The following is a 22,683-nucleotide window of genomic DNA, read 5'->3' as shown; positions in this document are numbered from 1 at the left end:
AACCATCTATATATTTTTGGACCAATACTACAACAAAAATCTAAACCTCAATGATTTGATTGAAGTCAAGAATCCATTATATGAAAGTTTACCCAAATTATTGCAAACTCTAAATCCAAAACATAACTACATTCTTAAAAATCTTAAATTGACATCTTCTAGAACCTCCACTACTTTAACTAACTTGACTCCCTTCATGTCCGCCCCCGCAATTCTCCCGCAATCCAACACGACTCCCTCCCTGTCCGACCACGCAAAACTCATGCAACCAACAACACATAAACTTAACGCCCCACCTACCCCCTCCCCTCCACCACACCCTCCTCCGCCAATTTCACATCGATACAATACTAGAAGCACAAGTGTCAGTCATTCAGCACTACCATAGCAACTGATTAGCACCATAACAGTTAAAGAAATAAATGAACATACACATAACGTTGTTTTTCTTCAACTAACCTTCTTTCCATAACTGATTTACATGTTTACAGACGAAAGGGTAAGTGTTTTATACATTCTCCATGTTTTCTTATTTTAAACCCACATTCTCTTCTAAAATACCTTTCCTAAGCATTCACTTTTCTCTTGTTACAGACTTCACACCAAAAAACTCTATCAATGTCAATATACCTTTGACTCTCGCTCCTTCAAGCAAGATAAATACAACAATAGACAGCCGAATACTTTTCCTTGCTCCTACAACTACTTAAAGAAGACTGTTATCTTATCGTAACACATTCGACTTTCACATCTTCAAGCCAGTTAAATAAGACTATAGACAGCTGAACAGCTACTTAAGAAGACAGTTGTCTTACCTTAACATACAAAATTAACATCTGTAACAGTCTATCAGCTTTACTCTTTCTTATCCTCCAACAGGAGTTATCAAGGAAACACATTGCTATTTCATTATAAAGATTGAGCTGTTTATTGTTCTACCCTCAACAGGTTTTTGGGCGCATTGACTCAACGCTCCAGAAAGTATAATCATGTGAACTTGTGACATGCAGCTTGTTACTACGATTATACCAAAGACATTATAATAATTTTTTATGTTTAGACTAACACCTACAGTATATTGATATCCTCTTTTTACGACTTGTAAGAACAATTAGGATCCTGATTTTTTTATCATACAGGTTTGAGTTTGAGGCTGATGATGCCCTTAATATGGGTGAAACATGTCCCTTAACATTTTATAATAATATTTAATTCTTAAAAATGATCTCTTTGTATTGAATAGGTGGATATTTAAAAATGACACTTTTAACATACTTTGTATTTACATAGCACTTAGTCGAGCAGCTCGTCTCCTTTCTCCCCAGCCCAAACTTTGCAATATTTTTGTAACGCTACTCTTTTGTCGGAAATCACCCAGAACAAATCAAGCTGCTTTTCTTTGGATTTTTTTTTTTTTTTTCCTTTGCTGCAAATTAGAAATGAGATTTTGTTGCTAGTAGGAATAAAATTCTGATGGTTCTCAAACAGAGCATCTTGATAATTACAGATTCATGATCTTTAATATCACCACCATACGCATTTTGAAGAACCAAAAAAAAAAATACCCCATTCAAGTATTTTGATGATGCATTAATTAATAAATTATGTAATCCTGGTTGTGATTCTTCTCTGAGCATTATTTCTCTCCCTTTTTTTTTCCTCGTGTTACTTTCTGGAAAAAGTATGGGAAATGGGGCTTGGGGAAACTGATTAATGCAAGTTCAATAAATGTTGCAATTGAATAGTTAACAGGTGTAAGAGAGATAACGTATACATTTTCAAATATTCATTTCAACTAAATTAAAATGGAGAATTATTATGTAACATATTGCAAGCAGTTGTGAAAAATACACCAATGAATAAAAAATTATCAAAGGCAGAATACAGACTACAAATAAAACTGGAGAAGAAAGAACTTATAAGTGAGTTTTAACTGTTTTATTTATGAATGAATAAATTAATGTTCTACAAGGTAAAGAAATAACTACCCTTATGACAAGATGCCATAAAATTGCAATAAATGGAAGTAAGACAGGATCGCATTATATTTCTCTTGCTAGTAATTATCTTTTCATGACAGTGCTGCCAGATGGTTGATGGCATTTTTTTCTGCCAAAGCAGGAAACTCACCCTAATGGTTGAAAATGTCTTCTTATTACCAGTCTGTTAATGACAGATTTCGTGCAATGTTTGTTGTGCTTAAAGACTGGATGTACTTACATCTCAGCCTTGTCTGTTCATGGTTTGTTATTATGAAATATCACTATCTTGTTTTTTTTTATAACTAGATAATTATCCTGAAATGTCACCACCACTTGTACTAAATTAACTTTTTATCTTGCTGCTACAAGAAATAATCTGCCGATTAGAGGTTTAAACATACACAGATGGGATTTCCCAACATTTAAAATGATCTTAAGATTTCCCTTTTTAACCCCCACTACAATTTTTCAGAAAATGTTTCCAGTGCCACGGGAAATTCCCATCCATCTCTCAACACTGGCTTATTAGTTAGGTACGGAATAAATAAGTATATGGGAGGTGTAACGATCACACAGGCTCTCTGCAATAGAGCAACTTCTCTTTCCCTTGCGGTCAGTGTTCATGAGACAGCAGAAATACTAGTTCAATATCCTGTACCGGGCGAGTTGGCCGTGCGCGTAGAGGCGCGCGGCTGTGAGCTTGCATCCGGGAGATAGTAGGTTCGAATCCCACTATCGGCAGCCCTGAAGATGGTTTTCCGTGGTTTCCCATTTTCATACCAGGCAAATGCTGGGGCTCTACCTTAATTAAGGCCACGGCCGCTTCCTTCCAACTCCTAGGCCTTTCCTATCCCATCGTCGCCATAAGACCTATCTGTGTCGGTGCGACGTAAAGCCCCTAGAAAAAAAAAAAATATATATATATATCCTGTGTCTCCTTCATGGATATTCAACTTTCCAATATAATCAGGCAATGGTCAAATCATGTATTGAATACATTTCATTAAACAAAGTGGGTTGGTTTTTTTTTTTCCAGTGGCAAAGCTCAGGCTCCTGGCCCTATCTTACCCTTAACCTCATTTACAACACTTGCCTGCAGATACGTAAACCTATAATACAGAAGAATTGCATTATACTAACGTACTCTCATCTGTTTAAAAGTACACAGATGTATTGACCAAGTTATTGACTTCCATCTATAATGATGATTATGAACAGTAAATCCAAATGTACTGTTACAATGCATTGTATATTGTTTATTATTAAGCAAAGTGAAAATGACCCATTTCACCTCTTCAGTATATCAACTATGATATTACCATATATTCTGACTGCTGCACCCAAAATGGGAAACCACGGAAAACGATCTTCAGGGCTGCCGATAGTGGGATTCGAACCTACTATCTCCCGGATGCAAAAGAGGGTAAGAGAAGTATTTTAAAAGCTTAACCACCAGCTCTTACATGGAGCTGGAAAGTGCTGCTCAGACAGCCATTGAATTTTAAGACTCAATAAATACATTTGTAAGAGCTCATTCTCCTGACCTCATACCACTTATTTGTTGCTAAGCAATTGAAGAGCCTGATGTACACTGAGACTCTAATTGAATCAGAAAAAACTTGTTGCTCTGATCCTTGCAGCTGCTTATTCTATTCAGCACATGCGTGGAGTCATTGAATGTGTGTGTGATCAAATCAAAATAACTTTATTTGCAAATGAGGTAGTAAATGGTACACAAAAATACATTATTATAATGCACTAAATTTTAAATTAACAAGAAAATAAATTTTTCTGAAATACAGTATTATACAATTTACTCGAATAATTTTTCTAACAAACACACAGCTCATCCTTAATAAATTTATATTTAAAAAATTTTACTCATATCTTCTGTACTTACAAACATAATCAACTCGTATACAGTATGTAATTACATCAAATAATACTATACAACTGTTATTAGATTAAAATATATGTTGAATTTTTTTAAACGTCATTTTGGCACGTAATAAGTATAACGACCTGCTGCGTCTTAACCAGAGCCCCTTTTGCCACCGCTTTTCAGAGTTCTTGAAGGGCCTTCACAGGTATCGTAGTGGTCCCAGGGCCCTCAAAGTCCCCACTGTACTTCACCCCTACAGGCTGTCCCCTACTGGGGCAGTCCAATCTCCTTAGACCAGAGGATGGAATTAATTTATTCACAAAAATTCTTTATTTGCAATAACCTGCACAGGTCGTACACGCTCTAACATTTCCTTTCTTTTCTCTGTTGCTGTTTATTCTCTTCTTGAATTTCGGGTAATAACATGCATCCTGTATTCAGGAGATAGTGGGTTGAAACCCCACTGTCTGCAGCGCTAAAGATGTTTATCTGCGATTTCCCCATTTTCACACCAGGCAATACTGGGGCTGTACCGTAAGGCCACGGCCACTTCCTTCTCACTCCTGGCTCTTTCCTATCCCATTGTCGCCATGAGACCTATGTGTCGGTAGGACATAAAGCAAATTGTAAAAAAAAAAAAATTAAAAAAAAAACTTTCTACAATATTCATTGCTTTGTCCTATCAAAATGTGATAAAAGACAAACAACTAAAAGGGTATTTTCAGAAGAAGGATGACAACAAAGATGAGATTGAATGAAGAAATACTGGAAGATCAGAAAAGAAAAAAAACATTAAACATCAGAAGATCGGACATAAATTGACTACAGTGGTCCAATGTGGCCGTAAAAGCATAATAATAATAATAATAATAATAATAATAATAATAATAATAATAATAATAATAATAATTCATTGCTTTGCTAACAGTGGAAACTGATGTTATTCCATAATTATTGCCAGATGCCTTTAGTCTGCTGTGAAACCAGGAAATTGTCACTGCACCTGCAAAACAACTTGGTGAACATAATTGTTAACCCTCAACTTTCATCACCAGTATTTGTTTCAAAATGGGATTACAATATTTTAATTTGAGATAAATTTTATTATTATTATTTTTATTTGCTAGTAAATTGTGAACTGTTTTGGTGTAATATTGCTGTAAGTTTTAATGTTTAAAAGAAATGTTGGTAAAAGATGCTGTGTGAATATGTCAGACTTGGAACGCATACCTATATGTAAGGTGGAATGGGGTAAGTGCAACCCACAATTTGATTAGTTGAAATTCAAAGTTGTATATAAAGGGAAGGAACTGTGATATCGTACTCAAATTGTGGGACACTTAAATATGGGCTTTATTTAGCAAAACGCTTGAGTGATTTTGGTGTAACTTCATTAATGGCGCAATTACAGGACAATTTTAATTTCTGTGTGATCATCATCATTATGAGCAAATGGGGTAAGTGTACATTCAGGCTAATACATCCACACAGTTTATGGTATAAGAATATGGGTGGGGCAAGTGCACACAGAATGTTTCTCTGATTCACAATATGTTTATTTCATTCACATAAATTAATTACAAACCAAGTTATGAAATATTTAGTAAAGTAGGATGCAATATCACCAGATTTCAGTTTATGTTGAACGTTGAAAACGACACGCCAAACGAAAATTCTCCTCTCCTCCCTATACTGGGTTCTGGCAAAACCATCAGAATGTCACTATCTGATACCTCACAGATGTCTTCTATCTCTGGCCAGATGAATGTAGGCCTAGATGCTACTTTTCGTGCAAATGTAACCACTGAACAGTCCTCTTCATTCTTCACTATAATCCTCCCAATGTAATGCTTGCAGGTCTTCTTTGTTGCAAACTTTACTATCACCCACTTTCCTGCATCTACAATGGAAGAACAAAGTTCAGTATCCCTCCTTTCGTTTTCTTCTTCCTCAATGATCTCATTCTGTAACTCGGAGATGTCCGGAGTAGGGCTTCTGCTACTGGGAATACTGACAGCACTTTCCTCCGAATCAGACTGTAGTTGCTGCTTCTTGTTGGCTGGTGATTTTCTCTTCCGTGTTGTCTTTGCCTTACATCCTTCCTCAATCAGGGCTTGACGTCGTAGAGCAACCTCTACAGATGTTATAACTTCTGCACCAACAGCAACACGTCTCCTTCTTTTCCCTGTATCTTGTGGAATCTGTTTCACTGTTTGAAGAAGCAGCTCCTCAAAAGAAGCACCATCTTCCACAGTACAGTTAGGTGACTGGAGACCAGATGTTCCACATTCACTTGGGCCAGCGCATGTTTCTCTGTTGTTGGGAACAGCTTCAGCTCCTTCGCTTGCCTTCCTCTTGTGATCCTCCCATCGTTTCAATGCCCCGATGTCATATTTGTCCCTCGGCACTACGTCTCTATCAAAAGGATGAATTCCAGCTTTCCTGAAACCACTGATGATAAGGCCAGGCCGAACATTTAACCATGTTTCTCCCATGAGTTGCGAGAACACACCCTTAGGAATTTTCACACCATGGTGATTACGTTGCCACTGAACAAGTTTTGCATCCCAAGCGTTCTTCAAGGAACGAAAAACGCAAAGATCTAGTGGCTGAAGAAGATGACTAGTATGAGGTGGAAGTTTTAGAATGGTTACACTGGCTTCCACAGCTGCTTCCACTAATCTATTGTCAACATGGCTTTTGTGGCCATCATATATCAAAAGCACCGGCCTGTTTTCACCAAATGCTGGCAAAAGAGAATTTTTAAAATATGAGAGGAAGATGTCACTGTCTATCCATCCATTGATACTAGAAGCATAGACTGTTCCAGGATATCCATTAGGGGCAACCCATTGATCCCAAACATATTTACCCTTAAATATAATAAGTGGAGGGGCTTTTCCTCCAGCAGCATTGCAAGCTGCTAAGACGGTAGTGTTCTCCTTTCCTGGTCCACTTGTTGTTCTACTAGAAGGTGAATTCTTTTGCCCAACAACTTTAGTTTTGGATGGATCTATGCAGAGACTAGTTTCGTCCAGATTCCATATATTCTCCGGCTTAGAATGAAGCTGTAGTTCATCCAAGCATGTTAACAACAAATCGAAGTATTCACTGATGACAAATGGATCGGTCATTTTCTTCCGGGAATATTCCACACTTTGCGGCTTCTTCACAGACAAATTGTGGCGCTTCTTAAATCCCAGAAACCAGTCCTCACCTGGAATCCCATTCTTGAAAGGAGTTATGAGACCGTTTTTTGCCACATAATCTGCCACAATGTTAATAACCTCTTTTCGGCTTAAGCCAAACCCCCACTTTTCCATAATTTTTAAGCATGAAGCAAGCCTTGTCTCATGCTCTTCAGGAATTGCTGTGCTGCGCCCCAGAGTTTTGCTTTTAACTCCTCTCTTACCTTTAAGATGGCTATACAGAGTAATTTTCGGAATTCCATATTGCTTAGAAGCCCTATATACTGTAACAGCCCCTCGTCTGATGTTGTTTAATGCTTCATCCAAGGTCTCCTTGGAATAAGAACTCCCCTTATTGGATATTCTCCTGTACTCCCTAACCATGATGTAAATAACCTGAAAATAAAGAGAAAAAAATCAGCTGGGGCAAGTGTAAACTATAGTATACACTTCCCCCACCAACCATGGGTCACACTTTCCCCGCATGGTAAATGACTGGGGCAAGTGTGCACCACACCTAAAACTCCTAACTGAGATTATAAATATTCAAAATAACATAACAGCATTAAAGATCATTTAAAACTGGTATGGTTACATATAAAAAGTCTTTAGTATCTCCAAAAATTACTTACACAATTAAACTTCCAAGATTCCAAAACAATCTCTTCAGTCAAGACCTGCAGCCATCTTGTCACAGATTGTTTAATATCTTCTAAAAGACTTTGCACTCAACTGCCATATATGTTGGAAGTTATCAACCTTGTAGAAGGGTACGTACAACAATAGATGGCAGCACTGGGTATTATCATGGAGAATAAATATTAACCTAGTTTACACTTCCCCCAGTTATACACTTACCCCATTCCACCTTATTCCAAAATGAATTAAAATGGAAGAATTGTGTTTCAGTATTTACAGAATTGGATAGCTGCAGTCACTTAAGTGCAGCCAGTATCCAGTATTCGCAAGATAGTGGGTTTGCCACTGTTGACAGCCCTAAAAATGGTTTTCCGTGTTTTACCATTTTTATAACAGGCAAATGCTGGGGTTGTACTTTATTTAAGGCTATGGCCGCTTCCTTCCCACTCCTAGCCCCGTCCTGTCCCATCGTCGCCATAAGACCTGTGTCGGTGCGACGTAAGGCAACTTGTAAAAAGAATTCTTTCAGTGTTTGTACAGACAGAGGCACTTCTATGACAGGCTGAGTGAAAGGATTTACAGCTCAAGTATGTGAAGGTAATCCTAGCATACAATGATTAGTCCTATTCACCATGGAGCCATTGTTGGTAAATCTTTGCCATCTCCTCTGAAAGTTGTGCTGGATGAAGTAGTAAAAATCGTGAACCTTGTCAAATCACGACCCCTAAATTCCAGGCTATTTTCTCTTTTGTGATATGAAATGGGATCAGAACACACAACATTCCTGCTACATATCAAAGTACACTCCACTCTCGATTTACCATAATCAGATCATCCGCGTTGCAACTGAACTGTGATATCAAAACTCTAAAAATTCACTTAGGAGTTACAGTAATACAGATATTTCTGAAGACGAATTTCTTGGATTTGATGAAACCGATACAGTTAGTCTAGTGACTGAAGCCGTAAAAATTGTTGCCAGGTGAAGAGGAATTTGACGAAGACAATATTCGTTAGTGGTTTGATTGTGACCAGAATGACCAAGGCTGCCTTGGCAAATGTCGAGTCGTTGCTGGAGTACATCGAGGGCCAGGATGATGCTCTTCTAATCACCATAAAGCTTGTTTTTGATAAACTTGAAAAGCAAAATAGTGTTTCTCGACACAACAGTAGAAAACCATGACTTATTATTTTCAGAAACAGTAAAGTTAGATAGTCTGAATATTTTTTTTGCCTAATTAGTTTCAACGAAAAGTGCCGTTTATTTTTCCATTTATTAATTGCGCTAAGTGCTACTTTTACTGCAAGGTATTGGGTAAGTTAATTAAAAACAATGCAGTAGTATCATTTATTATCATTGTAACTGTACTTTCAGTATGCCTGTTCTATTTTTAACTTTCTGCTGGCTAACCGCGATTTTACTTCTCCGGGAAGTCTTAACCCTACATTATTCCGAGCGTGAATATTGGAACTGAGACGATGTACGTACATTTTTGACTGGTGGTGGTGGGGGGAGCAAGAGTCTCCTTCCTATCGTTCATCCTGACGGACGGGGTCAACTGTTTTGCTGCATTTCCTCCATTAAGTCATCGGTGCAGCGGAGACGAGATTCTCTTACAATTTTAACAATTGGAGTAATGCCAATTCTTCATTAAATATCTGCGTTTTTCAAATGGTCACAATGAGTCTATAAATGCTTAAAATATAGTGATTATTTTAATCCACCTATTCAATACAAATTGGTTTTGTGTTGCTAGTTCATAATACTACAACACGAATGTACAGGGACATGTTTCGCTTTATTTACAAGCATCTTCAGCCTACATAATTGTCTCAAGGTTAAGACCTTCCTATCGTTATTTTCTCAGCTTGATAAAGTCCATTTTGAGAATCAGAATAAACATCATACAAATATAAAATTGTATGCCGACACACATACTTAACATTACAAATCAAATCTTGAAGTTTCATTAATTTTACACCTTGGGCTTGCGTGCTCGCACCACACTCCTGGCTTTACTTTTTGTTAACACTTTGCACTGTAGATGAGTACGTTCCCCTTTCCTGCACATTTGACATCGCAGTGGGGGTCCCTAACCTTATGAAAAGACGTGATTTGATGCGCAAAGGGGAGACAAAAGCTAATCTAACTGTACAATATAAACATGCTGAGTAGTAAAGTATCCTACACTCAAATATATGCACCCTGAATCATGAGCAATCTCATTATCACAACAAAATACAGTGGATCATAACCACACACTACAGAATTGCATAAATGGCAAATATACACTATCAAAGACACAAAAACATGTCATATTTTCCAGGGCTCGCCAAGAAAAACATGCTGCATTCACTCAGAGACTCGATGGAAAATATAAGGAAACATAATTTTACACTTAAAGCAACACATCCTATTCAATGCAGGTTCCTGAAATAAATGATATGACACAAAATCAATCAACTGGTGGACTTTATAACAATATGCACAAAGCAACATGGATTCCTGAAATAAATTACATGACTCAAATTCATAAAAATAAGAGTAGGCTTTAACTTTCAACATTGGTTCCTGAAATAGATCACATGACACAAAAAATATTCCTCAGCACGGTTTTATCACAAAGGAAAATCCAAACTAAACATTGCGATATAAATATCTCGTCTACTGCAACAACAATGGTGACATGGACAAAAAGCAAATAGAATCATCAAGAAGCATGGGCCGCTCAAATAAAACTCTCCTCGGTAGACAAACGTATCACCCTCGCCAACACACAGCGGAATGACTCAAAGCGGAGAATCAGTCTCCCAAAGTAAAGCAGCAAATATAAAAAACACACAGGGTCCAACTTTTAACACACGCTGCTCAACAGTCTACCTGAGACAAGTCACACAATCATAAAATGCAGGTCTGTCAAACGAGGAACGTGTCCTCTTACTCAGAATCACACTAAGCCATATCACATGTCCTAAAGTTGCCATAACTGAATAAGTATATAAAATGACGTCTAACGTTCGCTCGCATGGAAAGAGACAAGACCGCACTGGTTACAAATCATAGCACTAGCGCTCATAAACATGAATAATACAGTGGCCAACTCTGTAATAATATCATAATCTGAAACTAAGAAATTGCAACATAAGACAATCGATCATGTCTGGACATCTGAAAGTTGCTTTAATATCTTATCCTCACAACATAAGAAACTCGCAGTTTGCAGAAAAATTTATTCTAATATTCGGAACTTGAAGTACGAAACTGCATTGAGGAACACATGAATCAAACACTAATTTACACTCATCTTGATATTCAAATAGTCATGAAGATGATGCTATCACAGTTTGTGGATCCAAACTCCACCATCTCACACATACTTATTCACACATCATGCAAGAAATCCCAGAAAACATGACGGCATGTTTGCATACATTTTGAGCTCTCAGTAATTATATTTTAATCTAGTCCTTCCTGACTTTAATTTGAATCCTTATTTGCATTTAAACTCCAAGACATACACTGCATCTCAAACATCATAGCAAAACTAATCAAAATAAATGAGGCTAAAATAAGAAACTGACTCGTAAAAGAAATGACGAAATGACTAACCACTCAGCAAAAAAAAAAAAAAAAATATCTGAATAAAATGAAAGGCAAGCTGCGACCTTATGCAGTCAGTTCATATTTACATTACCGTTATATCTACATTAACAAGCTTCCTAACATTTACTTTAAATAGAACGTAGTCCTTCCAAACAAAAGCTAAATTTATTGAAATATCAAATCCCCTTTTGCAACATTATAAAACACGTTCACACTCACATAATTACATTGAAAATTCTGTACTCCCCTACTTTGTTGACTTCAAGCTGCCAGCCATCGGGACAGCTGGCACCCTTTTGTTTCAGCCAGCCATATCAAAAGTGGTGCCTTCAGTAAAGAACTGGGTCAGCCCTTAGGTCTTTATCCTCCTGGCGTTGAAGTGGTGATCTCTAAGTCTCCGTCGCTGCTTCTGGATGTTATTCTTAAAACATCCCCTCATCCACAATGTAGAAAACTGGATCAAGATTAAACCAGCCAGTTACTAGAATACTATAGCAGGGTACTTTCCACTGACCGTGAGAAAACCAGTTCCATTCAGGCGCGGAACAACTCCTCTCTTATCTACCTCGTAACAAAGTCAAACATTTCCCATTTAAATGCAGCACTGGAAATTACTGAATTTGATGTCCTCGTAAAATCTGTTTACACTGACAAGCTGCTAAACATTGGATGACTATCTGGAAACTGTTCTTCCCTCTTGAAATCGAAACACAAAAGCCATTCTCAAAAGTTTAACATCTTGAATAATTGAAATGCAGACTGAGCGTCTTAAACCAAAGTTAAAGTGCCCACACTATCAAGAAACATAAGTTCTGACTCACACTCGCGTAAATAATACTTCTCCCGTTAATAGGGTAGCTAGCGCGCGCGCTAATTGCTTTCGTTAATTCCTCCTCTCGTGCTCTGCTGTATCCTCGATCAGGGCCATCACTCACATAGACCAATGCCTAGCCAAAATGACGATGACGCTATCCTGTCTAGAGCCCGGATTTTTATGCAATAATAGCTTAGTATGCAAACTATCAGAAGCGAGCAGCAAGTACAGTCTACCTTCACAACGATTATTCTATCGGGTTTGCATAAACACTTAGGATATGGCTCATCAGAACCCCTATAATTTGTTACTCTTGCTATATTATGGAAGAGCAGGTGGCCGACACCTTTCACTAAATTACAGTAGTTTGTGATCTAACCTGTTACGGCATAAAAATCCGGGCTTTAATCATATCATTGGTTCAGCACATCGCGTTCGTGATGTTTACTTCAAACATATATTTCCAGCCCCTCTAGCCTCTCGCCGGGCCTCTGAAATGTTTTCCATTGGTCTGGCCGTTGGAGTTCTATTGTTTCCTTGTTCTGCTTTGTGTACGTCATGTTGAAATTCCTCCTTCTAAACTTAGTTGGCAAGCAAACAGACCTGGGCTCCAAGCTTCCTGTAGAAATTGCAACATGTGCTGCTGAATGTAGATGTTCCCTGCCATAACTGAGACTTAAATTAAACAAAATCTTCTTTATACCTTCAGGTAGATGATTGATTGATTAATTAAATGAGCACTTCAATAAGGTTTCAGTGGATAATATTCAAGGATCTGGGAAGAAGCTAAATGTGTGGGTACAGAGAATTGACCATGGTTAGTTTGAGATGTTCTCAACTGCATGATCACATGCTTGTGATAAAATAAATTCTTCTTCCTCCTCCTGTTCAAAGTATCATATCAGGTCCCCCTGATGTTAGCGATTACTGTGGTGAATATTGGGCAATCTCTTTCTAGATGGAAAAGTCTTTCAACACTGAATTCCAGTCCATTCTTTGATGTTTCCTTGCCATGTTGACATAGTAATTAAGGAACATTTAAAAAATCCTGCAGCACAGGTTCATGAAGTACTTTGGAGAGAGTTAGAGATTTTGACTGGGATTGTGATCCATTCATAGCTAATTCAGAATATCTTCCTATTAATATACAAAAGGAACTCCCAGAATTAAAAGCAGACAGAATGTTGAAATTAAAACTCCTCAAAGTACTTTTGAACACATTTTGGTTGGCAATAAGAAGTAAATACCAGACTATCTCTGAGATGGCAGTTAATATGTTCTTGCCGTTTTCAAGTACATATTTGTGTGAACTGGGCTTGTCAGCATTGATGGAAATGAAAACGGCAAAGAGATTCGGATGATGTTAGTGGTGGTAATTGTTTTAAGAGGAAGTACAACTCGGCAACATTCCTCAAGAGACTCGGATCCGTGGATGATGAACTGAAACCTGTATAGTCAAAGATTATACAACGTATCAGCTACTTCTGTGCACATAAGCAGTGACAAGTATCACATTGAAAAGTAATGAATAGACTCATTTTCTAAATAGTAATACTGTAGAAAATATTTTTTGTATTTTCTACACTACAATAAATTTTAATAAATGTGAGCTGCTTTGTATTATTATTATTATTATTATTATTATTATTATTATTATTATTATTATTATTATTATTATTCACAACATTGTGCCCAACTGAGGACAATTTAGCAGATGCATTTCTTTTTTTCTTCCCAGAATCTCTTCATACTCTAGTGATTTTTCTCCCGTCCTTGCAGTGGTGGTTCTCATTTTGGGTTTTTCAGCAAAATGATGTTTGTTCAGCAATGTTAGGCATGTCCCATATAATTTCACCTGTTATGCTAATTTCTTGATCTTTTTCAATTTAGATTATCCAATTATTCTTGACTCTTAGTGAGGAGGCCTAATTAAAAATCTGTTTAGTCTTTCACTGTACATTCTTTAAATATTGCCTTAAAATTTCAGTCAAATCCTGGTATAAATCAGGAGGCCTTCTGTTCATCCACATCCCTTCTATGCATACTGGACCAAAGATTTTCTTATGAATTTTCTTTTTTTTTTTGTTTCTCTAAATTTTTAGTTAGAGATTATTATTACTATTATTAATAGGTTGATGACATTACTTATATTAATATCATATATGTTTTTGAGGGGAATAACATTTAGCTGTGCTGTGACTCGTGAATGGGCAGAGAGTTGAAAAATATTGCGGAACACTGTACTAGTCCATCGTAATCCTAATTCCTTTTTCTCATTGACTGTGGATGGACATTATTCGATATTATAGTTTTTAGTAGATATAACATTAGGAGTGAGCAAACAGTTTATAACTGCTCATCATTTTTACCATTTGCTTCATTGACTTTCCTACTAACGGAAAAGGAAAGGCAGATAATCGGAAATTGAAACCAGCTTAGTTTTACTGCTAATCCCATATGTGAATTTGTTTTCGGCGCAAGATAGTGATGTTCTGTTTACTCTCTTGACTGTGATTATTGTGTTTTGAACATTAACTGAATTGCTACGATATGATACAATGCTAATTTTTTGCCTGTGTTCAATATATTAGTTGTTTTGAGATCTTCGCTAATTGGCTGATGATGACACTTGAAATGTGTTGAAACCAGGCCCAATAAACAGGTTGTAACTACTTTTTAGTTCAACTTACTACGGAGTATTGAAAGGTGGATCCTTCCCTATAATATTGTACATCTTCTTATTTCTCTATTCAATACGGAACAGTCATGAAGTTTTTAACTTTAAATTAGACGATAACACTTCGAGCTTGTAGGAAACTTTGAAACTCAAGCAATTAAATTTTGGGATAAAGTAGAATTGTGTAACAAGCACACTATATATTTAAGGTATTTTTTGACATGTTAAGTTCCTCAAGAAAAATCAAATGAGCAAGTGCATGTAATACTAAAAAAAAAAAATTCAATTATTTTGTCATATCATTTCTTGAATCTAGGTATTTGAAAGGAACGAAAAAGTGTTGAATCAAATCTTATAAAGATAGGAATGTGAAAAGGATCACACAATGGGTCAAACACAATAATGACATGTCAGTGTAGGAAGAGGGAGCAACAGAAAGAGGAGACTTGATAAGCTTAAAAATATAAAAGGACAAAGACAATCTCGATGTCTTCATACACTGCCATCTTCGGATAGATAGGCTCTCCTCATCATTCCTTCTTCTACATCCATCTCTTCTCAGCCCATGACATCTCGTCTGGAAAAGGAACATCTTTATCTTATGTTTCTTCCCTTTTCTTGTTTTTATCCAGCATTCTTCTTATCCTACACTTCCCACATCAAGACTGGAGATATGTCAAGGTGGACCATAATGAGTGTTGATGTCTATCCTCCTGATGAAGCTGGGAAGCAGAAACTAGCTTGTCGGGGCGGAGATGGATATAGAACAAGGATTGACAAGTAGAGGCCTATCTGTTCGAAGATTGCAGTGCCTGAAGAAATGGAGATTATCCTCTTACATTTGTGTTTTCATGTCTGACCTCGTCTCCTCTTTCTGTTGCTCCTACTTATTAGATTTACGTTGAATCAGTTATCCTTAGTAAAGTTCTCAGCTATCTCCCAAATTATGATGAGGATTTCCCTATTCTCAGCAAGGTTTATGAACCTCCAGAGATTCACAATTGGAATTAAAGAAGGTTCAACCTATTCAATACAAAATGTGTTGTACAAGGTGTTTTGGCGGAGATAAACATAGATTTTCTAGAAGACACGGCAATTAATAACAATAATATTTTCTCAAACATAGTTTTCTGGTCCGGATATGTCGATGACACTCTGGTTATTCTGGATGACAGAACGGTTAATGCAGCTACCGCCCTTAACAATTTAAACAAGATAGATCCTAATATAAAATTTACATTGGAATCCGAGACCAATAACTCAATTAATTTTTTAGACCTCACAATCAAGAGACTTCCTTCTTCACTAGAATATAATATCTACAGAAAACCAACACAAACAGCGACATCTACCAGAAGAGACTCCACACACGCACACAAGTGCGCCACTTACTATAGTATGGTAGGCCGTGCACTAAAAATACCATTATCCAAGGAAAACCTAAAGAAAGAACTGAATACCATACGTGCCATCGCTAAATATAATGGTTATAATTCTTCATTCATAGAACGCATTATCAACAGATGTAAACATAGACTAAAGACAACATTAACCAAAGAAAGACTTAACCCTGCCCTATACGCCACCTTCACTTTTAATGAAAACATACACAGTGTAACCAACATCTTCAAGAAACATAATATTAAAATATCGTACAGAACCAACAATAGAAATGTGGATATAGGTCACAATAACAAGTCAATAAACAAATCCATCATTCGCGCAAAATCAGGTGTTTACCGTTTCCAATGCAATAACTGTTTTTTCTCATACATTGGACAGACCGGGAGAAACTTCAAAGTTAGATACTTAGAACACGTCAATGCCCCTAAGTATAATAGGTTTTCTGCAATAGGCCAACACATACATGACTCAAAGCATAATTTCACTACCATAGAACAAGACCTAGAAATTCTCAAAAACAGAAACAAAGTCCCTTTACTCGATGTTACGGAAAACTGTTTTATTCACTTAGATCAATTTTTCAATCCTAATCTAAACCTTAATGAAATTTCAGAAAAACCTAATATCCTTTTCAATTTCTTAATCAAAGTCTTTAGAGGTATCAAAATCACGGAGAGGAAATCGATCTTTTACGCTCTCCAAAACACTCTGTCCCACATCACCGCCACTCCGCCTCCCTGACCCGCCTTGAACTCCGCCTTCCCATCCATTCCATTCCTCTCTCCTCCCCCTACCCCCTCCTCTTCCTGCTCCTCCCACCCTACCTTTACACTCGCTCAACTTACTCACACCCATCTCACTCGTCCACAACTCTTCACAACATACAACCAGCACGCTAAACAAGGTGAGTCTCATATCCTATCATATTCGGCCGCGATCCCATTTTTAGCTATCCATTTCATTAACTTAGTTTCTTCTTCCTTTTAAGCTTCACCACCCACGTTGAGCTGAGACAACCTTAAAAATCAACCTCATTCAACCTCTCAACGTCAGTTGTCCCGGCCTTAGACCAAATATTTGATGGTCTTGCCAACCACATACAACACTGGACCTGGACTTATATGTCTCCATTGAACAACAATAGAAGAGTGGACAATTTTTATTGCATCGTTTTATTATCATATGAAGACTTTTATTCTCATTCATCAGACCAATTTTGTTGTACAATACTTACCTGCCTCATTAGACTATAATGCCTCTACGTGTTATATTATATCACCACATTTTACACATCATTCTTCTAGCTTTTAATGAGAAAACAGCCTATCATTTGTATTTCGCAATGTATGTATTATCTATACAACTTTTATGACATGTACTCTGCCCACTTGTGATTTCTAGCTGATGACCCCATTAAGCATCGAAACCGGTACTAGTAATAATAAATAATATGTTGTGAACACCTTGTACAACACATTTTGTATTGAATAGGTTGAACCTTCTTTAATTCTAATTGTGAATCTCAGTTCAATACGGGAAAATGAAGTTCTTAACTTATAATAACCTCCAGAGATTCGAAGGACATTATCGTTAATGGAACACAAATCCAGGAAATAGGGTGGAGAATGGAAAACTTCCTTCATAGTATTCATACCTGAACAAGGCCTGTAATTCTATCTCAAGACAGTGATCCAAGTGTCTTGGACAGTTAACTTTCAAAATTATCTTCACAGTCACACTTGTATTGAAATACGGCTGTGTATTAGCCTCGACATTATTTACTCTGTACTTCCCTGCTATACCCTGAGACAACCTGGGTGTAGAGATGAGGTTTATAGAGGTATGTGTTTGCATTTTGAACTTGACTGGCTTTTGCACTGAAGGACTAACCAATGTTACCAGAATAATCAAAATGTAATGTATTCAAGATCGTGCATTGCCTGATTGTAGCCAAGGTGCTTGCAACTTGCTCCAGGTACAGCCTTCCCAGAGTGTAATGTCACTATCCCGCATAGAACAAGGTAAACATCATGTCTAAGTAATATAGGTATCTTAATGTGGAAAAGTGACTTTGTGTTACCCACGTGACTTTTGGAAAACTGTCACATCAAGCTGTGTGAATAAAAACCGAAGTTGTATGGTACAAGCCATTTCTTAACTACCATGTTTAGTCACAGTAGTAAAAACTAAATCTCTGTCATAAGACCTCAAGGAACCTCACTGAGGTGTTAAAAACAGCTCAAGCTATGAATGTGGTAAGTATAAGCCTACAAACCATAGGTGTATATACTGAAATTTACTTATGTTGCATAAACAATCCTTGACACTGTTGGTCTGTTTGGAAAAGAATGCCTCAGACCTGAAGATGTCAGTTGTTAAACCCAACCACATATTCCATAGTCTGTCTAGTGCAGTATGTGTGGATACTTGTTAATGACTTCTTTGTTTACCAGTAATATGCATATTAATTGAACTAAACATGGGGAGAATTGTTAGGGGCAGAAGCATTCAAAGTATGAAAGGGGACAAAAACCTTAAAAGAGGGAAAATCCAATGCTCCATTTGACTTTCAAATGTAGTACTCTCGACGTTGCAAGAGAACAATAGTTGATCTTATGGAGTTGAGGAAGAAAGAAGCCTGTCTCAAGTAAGTGGCAGCAATACCATACTTCCTAGGGTCCCTTTGGTTGTCAAGTTGCCATCTTTCTGTTAAAAAAGGTTGCATTGGTTAAGTGTTCAAACAGGTATGGAAGTGATTAGATATAGGTGGATTGTCTGTAAATAAACCCGACATGATGAGGGAAATGTTTGTCTATTTAATGAACTGATTTTTTGCTCTTAAGACCTAAGGTGGGTGGGTAGCTATGCATAACATTAAACAGGGACACGTTTGTATACCATAAGAATCTTTTACACTTCATAGTATAGAATGTGACCCACTTTAGGATGAGATTAGGGACCACCAGGTGAGAGTGTGTATCCTGATGTTCTTCCAAAATATTCAAAATGTTATTCTAACCTGACCTGAACATTCTTGTCAGTTTGAAAATTGTTTAGTAGTACTGTATTTTTAAAATTAAATTTATTTGAATACATTCTTCGTATTCAAAACTGTATTAAACCATTTACCTACATGCATTATAAAACTGTTAAACTACCTGCTGGTATTGGAGTTTTTCACCCTTTGCTGCTGGAGTCCAGTATTTAAGTAATTTCAGTTTAGTTGTAGACATCTACTACTACTACTACTGTGCTGCTGCTGCTGCTACTACTACTACTACAGAATATACTGGTTCTCCTGTAAATTTTGTGAGTACTGCTCTATTGTTTGTTGTAATGAGAGATATACATTTACTTTTTTTATTCATCCTCTTTTAAGGTAAGTAATGTTCCTACGTCTAGTACTAAGGTATGTTTGTGAGATTTTTATGAGAGAAATATTCAGCATCCAAATGTGTAGCTTATTTTGTGATCCAGGATTCATGAGAAGGATGATTTAAATTCCAGGTGTTTATCTCTCTCATTAGAAATGTATTTTTATCTTTCTGTAGATCAGTGGTAGTGTCAGCCTCCAGATCCCTAGATCATGGATTCAAACTTGATAGAGGTGACACATTTGTTGTTTATCCTTCTGAAAACCAAACCCCATGGCACTACAGCCCTTGAAGGGCCTTTGCCTACCAAGCAACCGCTGCTCAGCCCGAAGGCCTGCAGATTACAAGGTGTCGTGTGGTCAGCACGACAAATCCTCTTGGCTGTTATTCTTGGCTTTCTAGACTGGGGCCGCTAATCCTTCTAAAAAAATGAATTAAAATCTCAGCCATAGATCACCCAAGAGTAATCCATGTTACTCTGCCAGAGTAAAATGGATTGTCAAAAAAGTGATGAGCGGGCAGCCCGTGTGGCGATAAATTAAAATGCCTGCACTCATAGCTGAAGTCATAGGATTTTATTATTGTTATTGTCGTCAATCCTTTTATAAAGATATTAGCAGAATTATTTCTCTTCCAGATCAGCGTAGAAAAAGATCGAGACTTGATCCAAAGAAATCCTCCAATCGTAAACATCATGAGTCCCTTGACAAACAGTTTGGTATTATTCCACATTCAGTATAAAGAATTCTTGCACTTTGCTGTTTTAATTAGGGTGGTGGACCTACTAAAAGAGATGTAGAGCAGTTTCTTTTTACAGTAGTTTGTGGAGGATGGTCTCTCGAACTATGCCTTAACTGAACCAAAACAACTAATACAGCATTTTTCTAGTGTACTCGTATATCAATTGTGCTGCATTACTTTCGATAAGGTTGCAGTTCACACACTGAGCGATTGTCATACTAGATTGAAAAGAAAACCCATGTTACAGTCAGTGATGTCATAATTTCCTTTGTTTAGAATGTTACTTAGATTTAGCCATAGTAGTGAGCAAAGTAAAAGATCCTTAGGTATATTAAGATTTCTTACAGCTCTTCTCTCTACTTACAGACTTGCTAAATTTTTTCACATATTAGTGAAAATGTCTTATTTAGTCTGTGTATTTACAAGATATTTAGTAGTTTAGAACAAATTCTAAACATACTGTAGCTGAAACCATAGGATATTCATTTTCATGCTCCTGCATTTTCCCTTGTGTTTTAATTTTATTCCCACCCCGAGAATATATTGAAAAATATTAAGTTATGAAGAATTGTCTGGAAAACGTTTGACAGTGGTGGGCAGTCTTATTGGATACATTGTATGTGAAAAAAAAGTTTGAAATGAAGACCATTAAGGTTTGATAGCCTTCTGGTGTGTTTCAGTCAAACATTGAACGAGATTAATATATTTCAGAAAATCTCCAGTCCCTTGGAATTTGTTTTTAAACAATTCCGGAGTTTTACTTGTATCTCAGTGTTCATGCCACATCAAATATTTCTCGGTCTCTATAACAATGGCACCATCGGCAAGTCATCATCCTTCTGTTCTCAAGATTGCAAGTTTAATCCAGGCTGAGGTCGGTAGCATTTTAAGGTGTTAAAATATGATAGTTCTGTGTTATTTCCTGGCATGTTAAAAGATCTTCTGTAGGACAAACTTCTTAATAGCCACAGTATCTTAAAATCTGTAGTAATTCAATGGAAATTGAACAGTACTATCAGCATACAAACACATCATTCTTTCTCTGGCTAACCAGTGGATATGTAGTATGAGACATGCATTTGTGGAGATTGTCAGGGTTCATAAAATTGAAATGACTAAACAAAGAGGTGGTGTTTTTTAATATATACTAAATTTGTGACTCATTGGGCAAAAAAGGACCTAAAGTAGGATTCTTCATTTTTGAGATTTTTGTGCTTCTAAAATTGGCATAAGACACTGAACATTTTTTAAAAAGTGCATGCTTCTAGGTGCAGTACTTCAGAAGGTATCATTTATTGACTGTTGACATGAAGAAAACTGTTGGAGAAAAACACAATTGAAGTTTCCCAAACCAAATCCCATGGCACAACAGCCCCGAAAAGGCCATGACCTTCCAAGCAACTACTGTTCAGCCCAAAGGCCTGCAGATTACGAGGTGTCATGTGGTCAGCACAACAGATTGTCTTAGCCGTTGGTCTTGGCTTTCTAGACCGGGGCCGCCATCTCACCGTCGGATAGCTCCTCAATTGTAATGACGTAGGCTGAGTGGACCGCAAACCAGCCCTCGGATGCAGGTAAAAATCTCTGACCTCGCCAGGAATCAAACCTGGGGCCTCCAGGTAAGAGGCAGGCATACTAACCCTATACTGCGGGGCTGGCAATTGAAGTTTTCACTTTATTATTTATTGTATAAAAATGTTAAAATATTTAAGAAATAATGTTTCATTATTACCAATTATACATTAAAAAGGAATGTAAAAGTGAGAAAAACATTCCTTATCTATGTGATATTACTCACCCAGTCTTGTTTGATTGGGACAGCCCTATGGTGTATGGGTAGCATGTCTGCCTTTTACCTGGAGGCTCCGGCTTTGATTCTCAGCCAGGTCAGGGATTTTTACCTGAATCCGAGGGCTGGTTTGAGGTCCACTTAGCCTGCATGGCTAGAATTGGGAAGCTATCTGACAGTGAGATAGCGGCCCCGGTCTTAGAAAGCCAAGAATAATGGCCAAGGGGATTTGTCGTGCTGAGCACGACACCTCGTAACCTGCAGGCCTTCGGGCTGAGCAGCGGTCACTTGGTAGGCCAAGGCTCTTCAGGGCTGTACTACCATGGGTTTAGGTTAGTTGGTTAGTCTTGTTTGATTGGCAATTAATTTTCTTAGGCTAAAAATGAGCAGAACATAAAATGACATTGTCAGTATAACTTAAGTGTCAAATTTTTTATTTTAATACTTTAGAAAGACAGTTTATTAGTGGGGAGCGGATTTTTATGTAATTACATATTTTTTTGCGTAAGTTTTAACGCAAGTTACGAAGTTCATTATTCCTATTGTGCATCCCCAAGTGTAAAAACTGAATCTTATTTCACATAAAAAC

The 22,683-nt window shown here is 37.2% G+C and overlaps 2 protein-coding genes across 2 annotated transcripts in view; one reads left to right on the top strand and one right to left on the bottom strand.

The window, feature by feature from the left end:
• Window positions 1-22,683, top strand: part of Klp10A (kinesin-like protein 10A) — a 664,442-nt gene that overhangs the window by 603,842 nt on the left and 37,917 nt on the right. The gene's annotated exons all lie outside the window — the stretch shown is intronic.
• Window positions 5,205-7,734, bottom strand: LOC137500421 (uncharacterized). The gene is made up of 2 exons (XM_068227300.1): window positions 7,685-7,734; window positions 5,205-7,448 (listed from the first exon to the last, which is right to left on the bottom strand). Exon 2 carries the CDS (start codon window positions 7,434-7,436, stop codon window positions 5,496-5,498), a length of 1,941 nt encoding a protein of 646 aa, XP_068083401.1. The 5' UTR covers window positions 7,437-7,448; window positions 7,685-7,734; the 3' UTR covers window positions 5,205-5,495.

This window comes from Anabrus simplex, chromosome 4, assembly GCF_040414725.1.
Source record: "Anabrus simplex isolate iqAnaSimp1 chromosome 4, ASM4041472v1, whole genome shotgun sequence".
NCBI classification, from domain to species: Eukaryota; Metazoa; Arthropoda; class Insecta; order Orthoptera; family Tettigoniidae; genus Anabrus; species Anabrus simplex.
Note: the sequence above shows the minus strand (reverse complement) of the source record. Positions and strands in the feature narration are given on the sequence as shown.

Coding starts and splice junctions, on each gene's coding strand:
- LOC137500421 (XM_068227300.1), bottom strand. CDS start 7,436: ATGGTTAGGGAGTACAGGAGAATATCCAATAAGGGGAGTTCTTATTCC.